At 36.0% G+C, this 17,884-nt stretch overlaps 1 protein-coding gene across 1 annotated transcript in view; it reads right to left on the bottom strand.

Moving 5' to 3' along the window:
* LOC111045738 (neuroligin-1) overlaps positions 1-17,884 on the bottom strand; it is a gene marked incomplete at its 5' end in the record, with an annotated part of 124,775 nt that overhangs the window by 46,310 nt on the left and 60,581 nt on the right. The window contains 1 exon segment of the mRNA XM_039422708.1: positions 9,639-9,814. Coding sequence (XP_039278642.1) covers positions 9,639-9,814 — 176 coding nt within the window.

Here is a 17,884-nt window from a genome sequence, read left to right on the forward strand (position 1 = left end):
TACAAAAAAATGCCAAAATATTGCTTAGATTGTATGATTAATAATTTCTTTGCATTCGAGCCATATCGATAACATAGATATACAAAGTTTTAACACAAAATCTAGTACATTTATATAAATATATAGAAATATTTTTGAACTGGCCTACAGTTGCCGCCTATTAACTGCCGTTTTACTATTGGTGCATGCAAATTTTATTCGGTATTCATGCGCCTGGTAACTCTTATTTCCTGAATACATTAAATTATTTTTATTTGGTTTTTTATTTATGCTCTTTACATGCTAGTTAATATTCTATACATTTAATATTAATTCCATGCTACCTAATAATTAGCCACGTGGACAGGTGTTTTTTCACATTGCACACCATCTGATTGCAATAAAGCTCTGCCAAGGGGTTTTGGTCAGATTCTACGTTTCTCGGTTTGATCGCTCTCTAGGTCACCGATCCGTGAATACATGTACATAACCTCAATCTTCAAATATTTTATATAATAATCTATTTATGAGCAATAAAATTCCTTCAAATCCTTTTTAGGTTTTTGTACCATTTAGCCAGAACAAGCTGATGCTATCTAATCTTAGTTATTATCTATTTGGCGATATTAGCCAGTTACTTTATTTTCAGACCTATTACTGTTTCTGTTAGGGCTTTTTATCTGCCCAGATTTAATATGTTACAATATTTATCTTATCTCCCCTTCTTTTTCTCATATTATACAACATGGGTTTCTATGAATTATTCATTTATTGTATAAAATACTATAATCATAATACAATTATGACATTGGAGGAAAAACTAGGCTGAGCCTGTACTATTTCTCTCCAAAAATTTTGATAAAATGTTAATGTTGTCCAAAAGATAAGGTTATGTAATCACACACTGCTTCGTCACTTGATTTTCGGTCCAGGAATGATGATTTAAAATTTTGAAGGTTGATTTTATACTCTAAATGAATCACAGAATGTATCACAATAAATTAAAAATCTGGTGTGGCGCACTCACACAACTTTCCTTGCCGTTATGAAAATTGATCACCTGACGCTAGTGTTCCCGCGCATCTCAAGTCTACTATTCAAAGATTTGAGCCAGCTGGTGACAGGGCAATAACGCTGGAGACACACATGAGGTTTGCTATCTCTTCATATTAAATGATTTAATAGAATCAACAATAATTTGCAATTGAATTATCACATTTTCTCGAATTTAAAGCTTATTTTCAATTTTAGGTGAAAATGTTACTGAACATTAATTGTAGAGATTTTCATGCTCAATCTACTCCACTTGATTTTTTTCGTTTCAATTGTATCTGAAGCCTGATAATTGGGAATCTATCTGCATTGATGGGGCGAAGCTCCTGAAATTTTTACAGATATGGAACTTGTGGCAGTTGATAGAGCTTATCGATGACTATTTTAGGTATGAATTTGATCAAAATCGTTGGAGCCGTTTTCGAGAAAATTGCAAAAAACCCTGTTTTTGACAACATTTTTGTCATTTTAGCCGCCATTTTGAATTGCATCAGATCGAAATTGTTCGTGTCGGATCCTTATAGTGAAAAGGACCTTAAGTTCCAAATTTCAAGTCATTCCGTTAATTGGGAGATGAGATATCGTGTACACAGACGCACATACACTCATACACACACACACCACACACACACACACAACCACACACACACACACACACACACACTCATACAGACCAATACCCAAAAACCACTTTTTTTGGACTCAGGGGACCTTGAACATATAGAAATTTAGAATTGGGGTACCTTAATTTTTTTCGGAAAGCAATACTTTCCTTACCTATGGTAATAGGGCAAGGAAAGTAAAAACTTTAGAAATATTGCACTTATTTAAAATTAGAATTATTCAATGAGTTTTGAAAAAAATGGGTTACTATCAATAATATTCTTTCATCTCAATACATTTCGAATTATTGGAATGATCCGTGGTCTAGTGGATAGAGTGCTTGCGTAGCAGCATAGAGATCCCGGGTTCAATCCCTCTCGATACCAAAAGTATTTTAACAAGATAACTCCCGTGTTACTCCCGATGGGCACGTTAAACTGTCAGTCCCGGCTGAAGTATGACAGTCGTAAGTCATTGACGGCTTAAATTATATCTCGTATATTCAGGCGGTGGGACCTTCCCGCAAGGGACTTCCCTCCAACAAAAGCCATACGAATTTACTTTACTATTTCGAATTATAAAATTATAAAATATTATACAACAGGATTTGTTCAAGATTAAATTTAAATATCATTGACCGAGCTTCGCTCTGGAGTACACAAGCATGAAAAATTTATTACGAAAGAAGAAATCAAAATAACATTCATACAGAAATGTTCTATCTAATGGCAGTAAATTAAGATTAATTCCCAGAGGAATGCAAAAATTTCCCTCACAAAGGCCCAGTTGCACAAAAGCCGGTTAAATTTTAATCCAGATTAACTTCACGTGAACCAAATCAGAGGAGACCATTCCAAAAAGATGGATCTACTGGAACTAATCAGGATTGAAAATAGCCCGGCTTTTTTGCAACCGGCACTAAGTACCTGATTGAATGATTACAAAAGTGCAACAGCTGGGTCATAATTTTGACACAGTCAATCGAATAATAATAATCGAACCTGGCATTTGAAAAACTAAATCTCAATAATTATCAAAAGATCAATTTTGTCAGTCAAATCATATTTTTTGTTCATTTCAGCATTGTCGTAACAGCATATTTTATCATTTCATCAAAATTTTAGTCACATGAACTCGCTCACTCACTTCCATCATCAACAGACGACGAAATCATTATTATCAGCTGTTTTCCCAAGGATGAATAATAATTATCCTTTAAATGTCCTTCAGCGATTTTTCCCAGGGATGAGACCTAGTGCAATCGAATCTTTATATTATAAACCTACTATGTTCTGAATTTCGTGAGAATCGTTAGAGCCGTTTTCGAGATCCGGTGGAATACAAACATTTAAACATATAACCATCTAAACATCTAAGCATCTAAACATTCAAACATCTAAACATATAAACAGAATTTATCTCCTTCCTGTATAGGGCTACTTGTAATATAAATATAAAGAAAATAAAAATCTCAGTACCCTTTTTTTAAAATATTTTATCACAACATGTTTCGGTCATTTATGCCATTTTCAAGTGATATGAAATTACCTTAGTAATTACTCTTGTTTTCATGGAATTCTATTGATATTGATAATAGTGTGTCAGTCATAGTAATTTCCCTTAGTACAACGGCTCTACAAGGCTATGTACGGCTCTACACGATTCATAGGCTATCACTTGAAAATGACATAAATGACCGAAACATGTTGTGATAAAATATTTTAAAAAAGGGTACTGAGATTTTTATTTTCTTTATATTTATATAAACAGAAGTTGCTCGTTTAATAGTATAGGATAAGATCGACTATGTTCTTTGAATATGTATTTATTCATATCAAACTCATATTCTCAGCAACACATGTAATAATTCCCATTCTACATCAAATAAACATTAACAAGAAAACTTCAAACATTTTAACTTATTAATACATTTGTGGCATGCATCTAGTATTTAGATAACTTAATAAGCTCCCAGAGTGACTCAAGATATGAGATGGAGATTTCACATTAGGATATGATCAACATAGATCAATCTTCGTAGAGAATTAACAAGAATCAAAATGGACACTACAATCCTATTGAAACAACAAGCTTTCTACAGATAAAATTGATCCATCAGAAGTGCCAATTAGCAATAGCCACTCCACAGGAAACAATCATAGCTATTCAATCGTTACAACACGATTTCCTATCAATTAGTAAATTCGTATGGCTTTTGTTGGTGGGGAGTCCCTTGCGGGAAGGTCCCACCGCCTGAATATATAATTTGAGCCGTCAATGGGCCTTACGACTGTCATACTTCAGCCGGGACCGACAGTTTAACGTGCCCATCCGATAATCATTTAAAACTGATTGAGTGAAGGGGAAACAATCGTGTTTCAGAAATGACTATTAATCGGTCATTTTGCAGGTGGATGGGAAACGAACACCAAAATCAACTCTTGTTTTCATGGAATTCTATTGATATTGCTAATAGTGTGTCAGTCATAGTAATTGCCTTAGTACAACGGCTCTATGTTTTTTGAACAATAAATTGAACATTTAGTCTCAATATTCATGACAAATATTGATATCTGAGCCTAGGGTTATTGCAGGATTATTATTCAATATTCGGTGATTTATTTATTGTGAAAACACAAATTTGAATTGTCAAACACTTTTTAAAAGTGGTTGACAGTTTAAATTTGTGCTTTCATTATGGGAAAGTACCACAATTTCACTCACAACACAACTGTAATATTTATTTATTGATTGAGGATTGATTATTGGAGGATGATAAGATATTTATTGAATTCTAATTGTTAGTTATCACGAGATTGGAGTTGTTAAGTAAACGTAGCCAATGATTGATAATCAGATTCCAGATTCGTGTTTCTCGCATCAAAGAGCATAAGGTCATGAGGTTTGAGCAATTTTTATTTTTCACAAAAAAAATTAGCAAAATCATGGACTAACTATTATGCATTTTGGAACAGTAGAGAAAGTTTATCCGATTTGGCTGAGATTTGCACCATAGATGAAGGCTTCACCGTTCCGGACAGGACAGGACAGGACAGAACAGGAGAGGGTAGGACAGGCACGGACCGGACAGGACAGGACCGGACAAGACAGGACCGGACAGGATAGGACCGGACAGAACAGAACATGAAAGGTCAGGACAGGACCGAACAGGAAAGGACAGGACAGGACAGGACAGGACAGGACCGGACAGGAACGGACATGATAGGACCGGACAGGATATGACAGGACCGGACAGGATATGACAGGACAGGACAGGACAGGACATGAAAGGACAGGACAGGACAGGACAGGACAGGACAGGAAAGGACAGGAAAGGACAGGAAAGGACAGGAAAGGACAGGAAAGGACAGGAAAGGACAGGAAAGGACAGGAAAGGACAGGAAAGGACAGGAAAGGACAGGAAAGGACAGGACAGGACAGAACAGGTCAGGACCGGACAAGACAGGACAGGACAGGACAGGACAGGACAGGACAGGACAGGACAGGAAAGGACATGACAGGACAGGACAGGACAGGACAGGACAGGACAGGACAGGATAGGACAGGAATGGACAGGACTGGACAGTACCTAATCTAATAATCAAGAGAACCCGATTCGAGCTCGAATCTCGACCGGGGCAAAAGTTTTTGACCATAGAGCAATCACATAGATACGGCCACACCGTCTTTCGGAGGAGACGATAAGTCGTCGATCCCGTCTACCTAAAAAGTAGTCATGATCTCTCATCATCATCCCTCTCACTCATTACTCACGCACAAGCCAAAGAGCTTATGTGGGCATCACCCCCAGTATTATTATTACTATTATTATTGGAGCCTATACCTAAATTCAAGCCTAAAATTCACCTATTAATAAGAAGTACACATTCTCCATTCTTCTATGCTATCAATTATCTAGTGTATATCTATTATGAGAAACGTTTATCTTATCTGTAGTACATGACACATTCAAGATTATCTAAATTTCAATACATCCTCTATTTGTCTAGAATATTCTGCCCATTCAGCTTCATACCTTTCATGATTTAAGTATACCAAGTTTGACTGATCTAAAATTTGCTTTCCAGTTATTTAGAGCACAATGTGGTGATCCTCAAAGGTGAAAAATATTCCAGGGTATTCAAAACATGAGAAATATATACTAATTAATTCGTAAATATAGGTTTGTAGTTGATCAGAACCGTGGAGAAAAGAAACCGTTCTGTCAGATCTAAGAAGTCAATGTGTAAGCTGTCTGACAATGTTCATGTACTATTGTGATATTTATGACCAATTAAATATTTCTTCATTTATTTGATAGAACTATAGATAAGGGAACGTTTAGCAAAATGATATAAAAGTATGAAATTCAATTATTTGTATAAGAAGAGGATGACACCTCTATGATCTGGTGTGGTACACTCACACAACTTTCCTTGCTCATTGATCTATAAGCCTCATTAACGAAGACAATTTAGGGAATAACATTATGCCGATTGGTGGCTAAATAATAATTAAAACTACGATTATACTATTGAGATTGTGTCCAGAGTACATTTTCCTTTGTTTGAATATTTATGAAATTTGAGGATTTTTTAAAAGTTGTCGAAACAGCTGTTCTACAAATAAAGAACATGATTGTGTTCTTTTGAATAAACTGCTCTACCTACCTACCTCACGCACGAGGAGGCTACAAAGTAAATTTCTTAAGGATGGGGTGGACCCCCTGTTAATTTCTCAGGGAGGAAACTCATGCCAGTTAATAGAGCTGATATATAACTATACAGGTTATGAATTCGAAAAAAATCGGTCAAGTCATTTTTGAGAAAATCGTGATAGAAATTTAACAAAATTCATTCTTCTCAGGAATATTACGAAGCTCCTGCAATTTTCCCAGAAATGAGACTCACGTCAGTTGATAGTAAATAGCTATCTAGGGTATAAATTTGAAGAAAATCATTAGAGCCGTTTTCGAGAAAACCGTGAAAAACATGGTTTTTTAGCCATTATCCGCCATTTTGAATTGAATTTTATTGAATTTCTTATTGTCGGATCCTCATGGTATAAGGACCTTAAGTTTTAAATTTCAAGTCAATCGGTTAATTAGGAATGGAGTTATCGTGTTCACAGACACACACACACCCACACACACAGACCAACACCCAAAAATCATGTTTTTGGACTCAGGGGACCTTGAAACGTATAGAAAACATTAAATTGGGGTACCTTAAATTTTTTTGGAAAGCAATACTTTCCTTACCTATGGTCATAGGGCAAGGAAAAGTAATGAAACGCATAGAAAACATGAAATTAGGGTACCTTGAATTTTTTTGGAAAGTAATAAAGTGACTGTAATAGCAGTTATTGACCTATATGAAGTGATTACATTTATCGAAGCATCTGAATAATTATATTCATTATATTACTAAAGAACTGTATTCAACATTGAATATATATCACACTTTTATGAATGAGTCGATCCTTCTCAAGGAATCTCTAGCATGAATGAGAATATATTATTAATAGTGAATCAAATAATGATGTTTCAACTATATTTAAAAAAATCGTATCCCACAATGAATCCATGACATTTTCATGAATGAGTCAAACGTTTTTGAAGCATCTCCAAAATGAATGACAATTCATAATAGATAATAGCTAAAAAAAACTAAACTGAAAAAAAATGAATCAAATGATGTTTCACCTGTTAAAAAATCATTTTGTGAGGGATTCAAAATTCCCCATTGAATCCCCTCATGAATACAGCTACAGAACTGGCCTATTCGTACAATTTTATGGGAAAAGTTATAGGCTGAAACTTTTAATTGGGACCTATAACCCTTAAGCCTCACCATACAGATGCTGCTTCGCATACAAATCAAACTGATACTTACGTAATACACACATATGTATGTGATACATATCCCAACAAACCATATAAGCCCTCCTACACAATCCAAGAGCAAACAAATCGCTATGCCAGACCTGATGCAATTAGTTACTGATTGAAAAATTATTCATTATAATTAGAAGATTGGACCACTAATTGTGTTTTATCCAAAAGTTGATTGGAAATTTTGTGAATCACAAAGAGAAAGCGAGAGTGATTCAGTGTAGTAAATGAGAAAACAGGGAGAAAAGAGATGTAGATTCGTTCTATAAAAAACTCAATCAATTTCAGTTTATCCGAAAGGGAAATATCAGTTAATTTTCTAGTACAAACAAACGCTTTTCGTTCATTCAATGCTTAAATATATATACATCATGAAAATGTTATTAGCTCTTTTAGAGGCTAGAGAGCAAAGAGCGATTTGCTGTACTTGTACTTTTTATACCAGTCAAGCAGTCATGATTGGATTACTGTATGTAAATGGATCTGAAATGGACTAGTACCAGAGACAAACAAAAAGGTTGAGCTTATCCTTTCTCTATGCTAGTAATTAATTGTGAACCACTCGTTTATTGGAGTAAGCCAATATAGATTTAATAAGTTTACAAGCTTCAAAAACAAAAAAACGATAGGCATAGTCAACGTTAGGCTGTCTACTAACTTTGAGGCCTAGTTATATATGATCAAAGAAACTTCCTATATTCTATATTGTATAATTCCTTCGAGAAAACTTGAAAGTATACTCAATGGCTTACATTTTTTTTTCATTTTTTATAAGCTTGGCTTGAGAAGTGATATAAAATAATATTCGTCCTAATATCAAATGATATTGCAAAAACATCATACCTTCGAGAAAACTCCAAAGTATACCCAAAAGCCTTTTCTCCATTCTTTATGAGATTGGTTTGAAAAGTGATAGAAGAGAATCTGTCCCACCATTCTATAATATTACAAAAACGAAATGAATGTTTTGGAATTTCAATTCAATTGGAGTTTCTATTCTCTAGAAATAAGGAAAAGCAAAATGAGGTTCTGAATTGTATCAGCACTTGCTCCTTGAATCATATGCAAATCAGCTTCAAAATTGTATCAGAATTTGCTCCTTGATTCGTATATCAAAATCCACATTTGCTTTTTATCAAAATTAGGTTACTGTTTTGCAGCGGAGTTTGCTCCTCTATTAATTACAAGGGTACGATTAGTCTCATTTGAAACTAACAAAAGCCCTTATGTCAATGGCTCAAATAGAATAATAATTATTTCTCATTATTCACTGTATCAATGTATATTATAATGATGAAAAGAACTGACTAACAGGCTACCCGTAAAGGGTAGGAAATTCACGAACGACGCATCATCACGTCTGAACTACTGGACTGATTAACTGAATGAATTCTTCATTCATCAAGGATGATCATAGGCTAATTTTCAATTCTTCAAGATTTCATTACGTCAAGTTTTTAATTGGACCCTTGCGGAGCACGGGTTACCTTCTGGTTGAAAATAAATTTGATACTGAAAAGTCAGTAGCTTTCAAGCAATCATATCTTCAAGCAATAAATGAATATCTCATTATCATCATTTTCATTGCACAAGCCTGGAGCTCATGCGAGCATCATAAAAATCATAAAAATCAATCACTGTACCTCTATCTACAATGCATCCCACCAGACCAATTGAATCATGAATGTTGAAGCCAACTGAAGCTATCCTACCGTTGAAAGTCAATCGACGTTTTTAAACTTTCTTCATTTTGCATGCGCGCGCATCTAGACTATTTGTATCAACGGCTTTTGCCCAATTTTTTGACAACACTTTTTCCTCGTAAAAAACAAAAAATCCACTGTCAGCAAACGACCGTCGGCTATTGTTGACATAACTGAATTAAAAACAGGCAGATTGGCTCTGACTGTACTTAGAACTGACACCATTGGATGAATGGGGTGCATTGAGGTTGGTTATAAGGGATGATGACAGTTTGAAAGGAATCTCTCTGAACAGTAGACTCGATGCGACGGGACGCTGTAAACGTATTAAAAGCGGGACTAGATGAGTTGTTACTCCTTTCTCTGAATATTCCAGAGAAGAGATGTGACTTTTTCGAGGTACTCACCCATTTCGAGATAGAGCTGATTAATCGAGTCGTACGTGTCCCAAAATGGCGATTCGTGATTAGACGTGGACGAGGGGTCGGCCGACGGATGGGGTGACCCCGAATGGAGGTTCCCTGAATGGGGAGGTCCCGAATGGGGTGCTCCCTGACGAGGGGACGCCGGTCCGTTCGGATCCCTGCAACACACAGAATAAGCGTACAAAATAACAAATCGTGCAGCAATGATGAATTATTCAATGACGTTGTTTGTGTTTTCCGAGTGCTGAGGCCGAGCTATTCATCACTTGAGTCTTCAATCACCTGTCGCTGCCTGGCTGGCATCAATCGCAATTAATAGATGTGCTTCGACTCCCGTTTCGCCACCAAATAATCTCCGCCCAAGTGATTGGCTCTCTCTTCACTATTTTTGTATTTTTTCCACTTGGGAAACAATTTTTCCCGTAAGTATACCATCGTTTCATAATGTATCATGGAATAAAGGTACTCTTAAGGTCTACCTACATGAACAACTTATTTCTTGCTTGATTAGTATTGGAAATGATTATTAATATATTACTTAAGAATGAAAATTGAAAGTGGAAATTGAAAATGGAGGATGACATTGTAAGAATTCATGGCTAACATCAATTGAAAAGTAACAGGTGGAATACAGTATAATAAACTAATATAGATATAATATATACTATGTATTACATGCTTTACCACATTTACTATACTTCGTTCAAATTGACTTCCGACTTGGGATGGACATGCGGAGTAGAGAATGCATACAGCGGCAGGGATACAACGGCTGCTATGTTACCGTTGTGTACCGGCCAGCGTTCTCTAATTTCCAGTGAGTATTCAAGCGCTCATGTTGAACTTGGGAAATTTCCTCTCTGCAATCACAGACTCGACTGACTCTATTCGACAAATTGGCAACTACGCTTCCACCTATGACTCAATCCATCACTGCCATTGGCTGATCTCCCTCCATTTCTCTACGCCGCAAGTTCCTCCAAGTCTGAAGAAGATTTGCATGGAGTAGAAGCCTGAGGGAAGCCTTTAATTGCACAACAAATTAATGACCTATTTAAAGCGGCGGTGAACCAGGTAAAAATTGCCATGATGTTTGCTGATTGATGAATGGTGATGGTATTCAGAAAATAAGATGATATATCATGGAGATATATCCCAAAATAGGATTTTTGCAGTTGTTACAGATAAAAATTGAATAGGTTGGAAGCGGAAGAAGAATGATTACAAGCCACATAAAATATATTGTCATAATATATTTTTAGTAAGTAGAGAAAACAGTTTAAATGAATGGTACTTATTTTGTTTTGACAGATACTGCTGTATTATTGATATAACCGATATCATCGTTGACAGATGTCGATATCAAAAATGTAAACAATATTTGATTCAAACAAAATGTCTTTGATTCAAATGATTAAGAACTTTGAAAAAGTTACCAGCGCAAATAGGTGGTGGAAAATAGATTGATTAATATACTATCTATTAATGGAAGTTACTGAGAAATTGCATTTTTTTTAATGCTAATGAATTAATAATTAATAATACTAGTAGTTCTGTGAACAGTAGACCTCACTCAGTATTCTCATTCACAAGTACCTGAAACTATAGACCTTATGGAAATACAGCAATAGACTGGCTCCTCCACACATATGTGTAATCACTTGTCAGCTGGTTTATGATGAATAATTCTATAGTCTGATTTTTACTCTAATATTGGCGTGTGGAGGAGGCTCCTTTTTCCTTTTATATTATCCTTGAAATGCAAGATTTCCAAAACCTTGTACATACGTCGATGCGCAATTAGAAAAGGAACATACCTGTCAAATGTCATGAAAATCTATTACCGCGTTTCGCCGTAAATGCGCAACATATAAACCTATAAACTTTCAAACATTTAAACATTAAGAGAAATGCCAAACTGTCGACTTGAATCTTGGACCTCACTTCGCTCGGTCAATTAATCGAAAATCATAATTGAATGTTATCAATATTTGCAGTAGCAGAAGTCTTCGGGGTGATACACTGCATTCAATAATGATTTTCTCTGGATAATAATAGATAATATCTATTAGTATAAAGTATACTATGTACACTCTCTAGAAACACAAGGAAATTATGCATCACCTTATCCTGCAGTCCTACAGAATTCTCTTCCAATAACCACTACAACCCTGCCCAACAAACAGATCTTATCCCACACTAGATCACCTGCAAAGCCATAATATATTGACAACATCCATTGTTTCGAATTTAAGGTGCGCCCAGTCGGCTGCCAAGGTTTTCTCTCGTACTGATGTCGTTAATCAAACTTTCCCGAACTCGTTTCGAACCAGTAACTGCGCATGTGCGTACAAAATATATCATATATGTGATCTTTGGAATAGATATGTGTGTAGTGTGGAATGTATATAATCTTCAGAATTTATCGTGATGTATAGAGTGTAGAAATGGCAAGCTATACAGTGTGGGCAGGTCTTTGTGAGGCTGGTTGGGGAGCTGCCAAAGAGAGAGGGCCTGAGGGCTCTAGGAAGAGAGAAAGATGGAGAGCCTGAGGGCTCTAGAAGGAGAGGAAGAAGGAGAGCCTAAGGGCTGGGGAGCTGCCAAAGAGAGAGGGCCTGAGGGCTCTAGAAGGAGCAGAAGAAGGAGAGCCTCAGGGCTCTAGAAGGAGAGGAAGAAGGAGAATCTGAAGGCTTCAGAATGAGATGAAGAAGGAGAATCTGAAGGCTCCAGGAGGAGAGGAAGATGGAGAGCCGAAGGTTCAAAGAGGAGAGTAAGAAGGAGAGCAATAGAACCCAGAAATATTTGCAGCCAGCGCTCTATCCTATAATGTAGGTCGCCCCGGTCAAGTTGAGACTTATGGTCGTAGAACTAAAACTAATACACTGACGCCCAGTAATCCTCCAAACGCTATTATTAGGTCGTTAACAGCAATTTAACCGGGCAATTAATCCTCGGGATACAAAACATTTATTATACGAAGGATGTGCACCACTATATTTCTCAGAGTTGTCCTTCCGCGACTGGAGATTACTTTTCATAGAAGCTGCAGCTCCACAACCTCACACTCCGCTCAAATATATTTCAGACATGTCTCCCACAGGAGTATAAACGATACGAATATTCTAAGGAGTGCGAACTGAGGTTAAGATTCTTCTTCACCACTCCTTCTCCTCCCTTTCTTTTCCTCCTCTCATTCTATTCGCACAATGATGTGTTGGCTGGGATCCGACTATAAACCTCAGCTGAGGTCGTAACTCAAACACAAACGCTGCGAATAAATGGTCGCGGCTGATTGTTGCAAAACGCCCGCCATTATGATGAATTTCATTCACCTCTAATCTCCTACAATCACACACTGCTTGGCCTCATAAGTTATTCCTTACACTGCAAGTGATGATATCAGTTTTCAAATAGTATTGTTTATGAGAGAAGTATGAGGATTTGTTTTCATAAGAGTATAAGCAGAGATGAAGTATCACTAGATATTCAACTAAGTATTAGTATTATTCCATCTATAATATGGGTGAAAAGGATGAGAATAGGTTACTTGTTCACCGAGCGAAGTGAGGTCTAAGATTCAAGTGGACGGTTTGGCATTTCTCTTAATGTTTGAATGTTTATGTTTTTATGTTGCGCATTTACGGCGAAACGCGGTAATAGATTTTCATGAAATTTGACAGGTATGTTCCTTTTCAAATTGCGCGTCGACGTACATACAAGGTTTTTGGAAATTTCGCATTTCAAGGATAATATAAAAGGAAAAAGGAGCCTCCTTCATACGCCAATATTACCGTAAAAATCAGACTATAATTATTCATCATAAATCAGCTGTCTAGTGGACTATAATACTACCCGTTCAAAAACATCGAACATCTTGAAAATGTATCTTTCCATCAACGTTAGTAGACAGTTGACTATTTATAATACTACCAGTTCAAAAACATCGAACATCTTGAAAATGTTACATTCCATCAAGGTTGTAGACAGTTGCAGCCAGACCTGATAACAGCGCTCACACTCACATTCCGGGACGACACGTCACGGTAAGATAGGACAGAAAGCTCTATATTTATTTAGGATTTTTTCTAGACATTTTAAATTGATAAATTATTTATTAATTTTTGAGAAAACATAACAACAGGTCAATGTAACTTACTGAGCGCGAGGTCTACTGTTCACAGAACTACTAGTAATTTGATTGTGTAAGAACTTACTGTTTACCCTTATACGTTAATATTTATGCCTTACACTGTAACTGATGATATCAGTTTTCAATTAGTATTGTTTATGAGAGAAGTATGAGGATTTGTTGTCATAAGTATAACTTAAGCAGAGATGATTATATTACTAGATATTTTACTCAGTATTAGTATTATTTCATCTATAATATAGGTGAAAAGGATGAGAATAGGATACTTGTTATTTGATTGTGTGAGAACATAATAATATGTAGTGGTATTCCTTCATAATTGAGAGAAAAAGATATTGATGTTGTCAAGACCTTATAATGTGGATTAATCTTACTAGTATATATTAAGCGAGAAATTTCTGTATTTTTATATCTGGTTATTTATGTTTAACGGATCTCGAAAACGGCTCTAACGATTTTCACTAAATTTGGAACATAGTAGGTTTATGATATAAAAATTCGATCACACTAGGTCTCATCCTTGGGGAAACTTGCTGAACGACATCAAAAGGATAATTCATACTTGGCTGAAACAGCTATGGATAGTAAAAAGGTGAGTGAGCGAGTGAGTATGTGAAAAATCAAAATATCGCATCCCCGAAATTCATAAAATGACATAAATAGCCAGCTGTGAAATATGAACACGATCATTTTAGAGAATTGTGTTCTGTTTATCAACAAATAAAAATAACGAGCAAAGCTCGGTGCCCCGATATTATATACCTGAAGTGAACAAATATAATGGTAGGCCTATTCACAAAAATAATGTCTTTTTTCAATACGATACATTCTATTTCTTTCAATAGAATTGATTTGATTTAATGATACTCGTACATTCAATTTTTTCAATTTCATATTTTATATTGAGTACATTATATTCATTTTCTTTGGTAAGTTACCTGAATACACATGGCTCTCTCATTTTGGCTTGTTCAACTTGAATAGGATTTATTTGTTCATTATACAAGGAGGACAAACTATACAAACAAATCATAGAGTGCTGGTTGCACAAAAGCCGATTAAATTTCAACCGTGATTAATTCCACAAGAACCAATCAGAGAAGCCGTCTTTCCTGAAAGACCTTTCTACCAAGTAGGAACTGAATTGTTCATTTTCATATTTAAATGATTGGGAACCTCAAACTGTTTTTGAGGTTAGCCATTATTTGTTCCAATACCTTATGAATCATAACAATTTACAAGGATAACAACAATTTTTAATAATAAAAAATGAATGATTGAACCATTTAGTATCGACATTTCATTATTAAAAAATGGAAAACCTAAACTTACACATTAGTTGAACCAGAATATTGTTTTTAAAAAGCATAATGCATGATTTTGCTATAAGCAGATTGGAATTTCAAATGTACCGCCATAAAGACCTCACATAATGGCCGCTTCATAAGGAACACGAGTATCATGACCTGTATTTATGGACCTTGGCATAAATTTATAACTCAATGACTGAATGAATATTATGGAAGAATGAACGGATAATGCTGGTTGAATTGTTTAAAATTATTATACTCACATCATGAGATAACTTGAGATTTACTTGTTCAATGAGAAATGTACATGATTGAGATTTACTTGTTCAATGAGAAATGTACATGATTGAGATTTACTTGTTCAATGAGAAATGTACATGATTGAAAGTTCTGAGTGAGAATTGAATGCCAATGAGTTTCATTATAAGAAATGTCCTATCCGTGGTATTAGCACCGACTTGTATCATTAAAAAGATAATTGGTATATACTTATCAATTGATATTCAAGTATTAATTATCAATAGTGGTTTCAAGTTGTGAATATTACAATGATCATAACAGAATCAATGAACACAATGATAATGGAGTGTACCATCTTCGAAATCGGGGGGAGTTTGGGAAATCATTAGCGATACAAAAATCGCCAAAACAGACAAACTTCGCGAGTATTGTTCGAGATGAGTGAGTGGAAGAGGCGCAGCAAAATTAACGAGCCACTGTACAGTAGAACCATCCCGATTTGTTTTGAATTACAAGCTCATTTTGTATGCCAATTTAGGTAAGCGCTCCTCTTCACCGCGACTCCAACAAAACCTCATTCATTACAAGTTTCAAGCAAAGAAGAACTGGGTGGGTGGCGTCCCAGAACCAGGCTGCCAAACTCGATAGAAAATTTATACTGAAAGTCGTTTAAGGGCTCTTGTGCCGCTGCACTGACGCAAGGAAAACAACTCAATTAGGGTCTTATTCAATTACCAGCCGCAAAATACTCACGGCATCACTCTCAGCATAGCAACTGCTTCTTTATAGGTAGGCCTATATATATAACTACCTCAGCAATAGTAGATATTGGTATATTTATATACTTAACGAAGCAACAGCTTCCTTATAGGTATATACAACTACCTCATAACAGATATTGGTACAATATATAGCAATAACATCGGCTAATGGCCCATCACTCCCTCAAGCATTCAAAAACAGCGAGCCTCTTTCAGTTTGCTTATGGAGAGTGGTCAACGTTGTAATGGCAGTGGAGGAGGATAGGAACAAAACGTTGCCGATTCTCTGCCTTGCCACTGTCTTCTATAGACGGTAGCTAACAATAATAATATTGACTGACCTGGCTGGTTCAGGTCTGGTGTCAGAGTTTTCAGGTCGCAACTGATCAATTTTAGGGCCTCTGGCATGACCTTACGACTACTTTTTAGGCAGCGGGGACCGATAGCTATCACGGTATCTGATACCGGTATATCTTATGTTACAGGTGGCAAACGTATTGGAATTGTATCCAATAGCACCTAAGACAGGTAAATAATCATATGTGACTGGAAAATCGAACAAATTTTTAGAAAAAACAGTAAGAATTTGTAGAACTCATATGATTCAGTTTACAGCTGTGAATACAAGCTACATCTGACTCATATTGTGTAGGCTTAATTAGTGATTTTTTCCCGCATGGTGACAGCACCAGTCAGTCAATCGGTGAGGGGTCGGTTTGACCCAACCAGTCGGTTTTGCCCCACTTTCCCCTATTAACTGTCAATTTTTGTTTAAAATGGTGAACTATTTGTTATGTGTCAAGAAAATATAGTTTTTAATGATTAATTGATGAATTTTCATAATTAAGATTAAATGTTTTATTGACTGAGTATATTCCTACATTGTTAAAAGACGATCCGGCAACGTTGCAGAGCTAGAAAGGGACTGATGATCGCTGTCTGCTTTGCTGAATGATAGACAAGGATAGCAACTCCAATGTTCATGAAATACTGCCTTTATAATATAGACCTCATTGTATCGGATGTTTATATACCTGAATATATGATGTAATATTAACAGTGTTCATTTTTGTTTAATAATGATTAATCATATTTTATATGCCAAGAAAATATATTACAAATATACAGTTAATAATAAGTTTTCAAAATTGAGATTGAATATCCTGTTTATTGAGTACCCATATTAATAAAATCAATGAACACAATGATAATGGAGTGTACCATCTTCGAAATCGGGGGAAGTTTGGGAAATCATTAGCGATACAAAAATCCCCAAAACAGACAAACTTCGCGAGTATTGTACGGGATGAGTGAGTGAAAGAGGCGCAGCAAAATTAACGAGCCACTGTTCAGTAGAACCATCCCGATTTGTTTTGAATTACAAGCTCATTTTGTATGCCAATTTAGGTAAGCGCTCCTCTTCACCGCGACTCCAACAAAACCTCATTCATTACAAGTTTCAAGCAAAGAAGAACTGGGTGGGTGGCGTCCCAGAACCAGGCTGCCAAACTCGATAGAAAATTTATACTGAAAGTCGTTTAAGGGCTCTTGTGCCGCTGCACTGACGCAAGGAAAACAACTCAATTAGGGTCTTATTCAATTACCAGCCGCAAAATACTCACGGCATCACTCTCAGCATAGCAACTGCTTCTTTATAGGTAGGCCTATATATAACTACCTCAGCAATAGTGGGTATTGGTATATTTGTATACTTAACGAAGCAACTGCTTCTTTATAGGTGTATTCAACTACCTCATACCAACAGAT

The sequence above is a fragment of the Nilaparvata lugens genome, chromosome 3 (genome assembly GCF_014356525.2).
Source record: "Nilaparvata lugens isolate BPH chromosome 3, ASM1435652v1, whole genome shotgun sequence".
Classification (NCBI taxonomy): domain Eukaryota; kingdom Metazoa; phylum Arthropoda; class Insecta; order Hemiptera; family Delphacidae; genus Nilaparvata; species Nilaparvata lugens.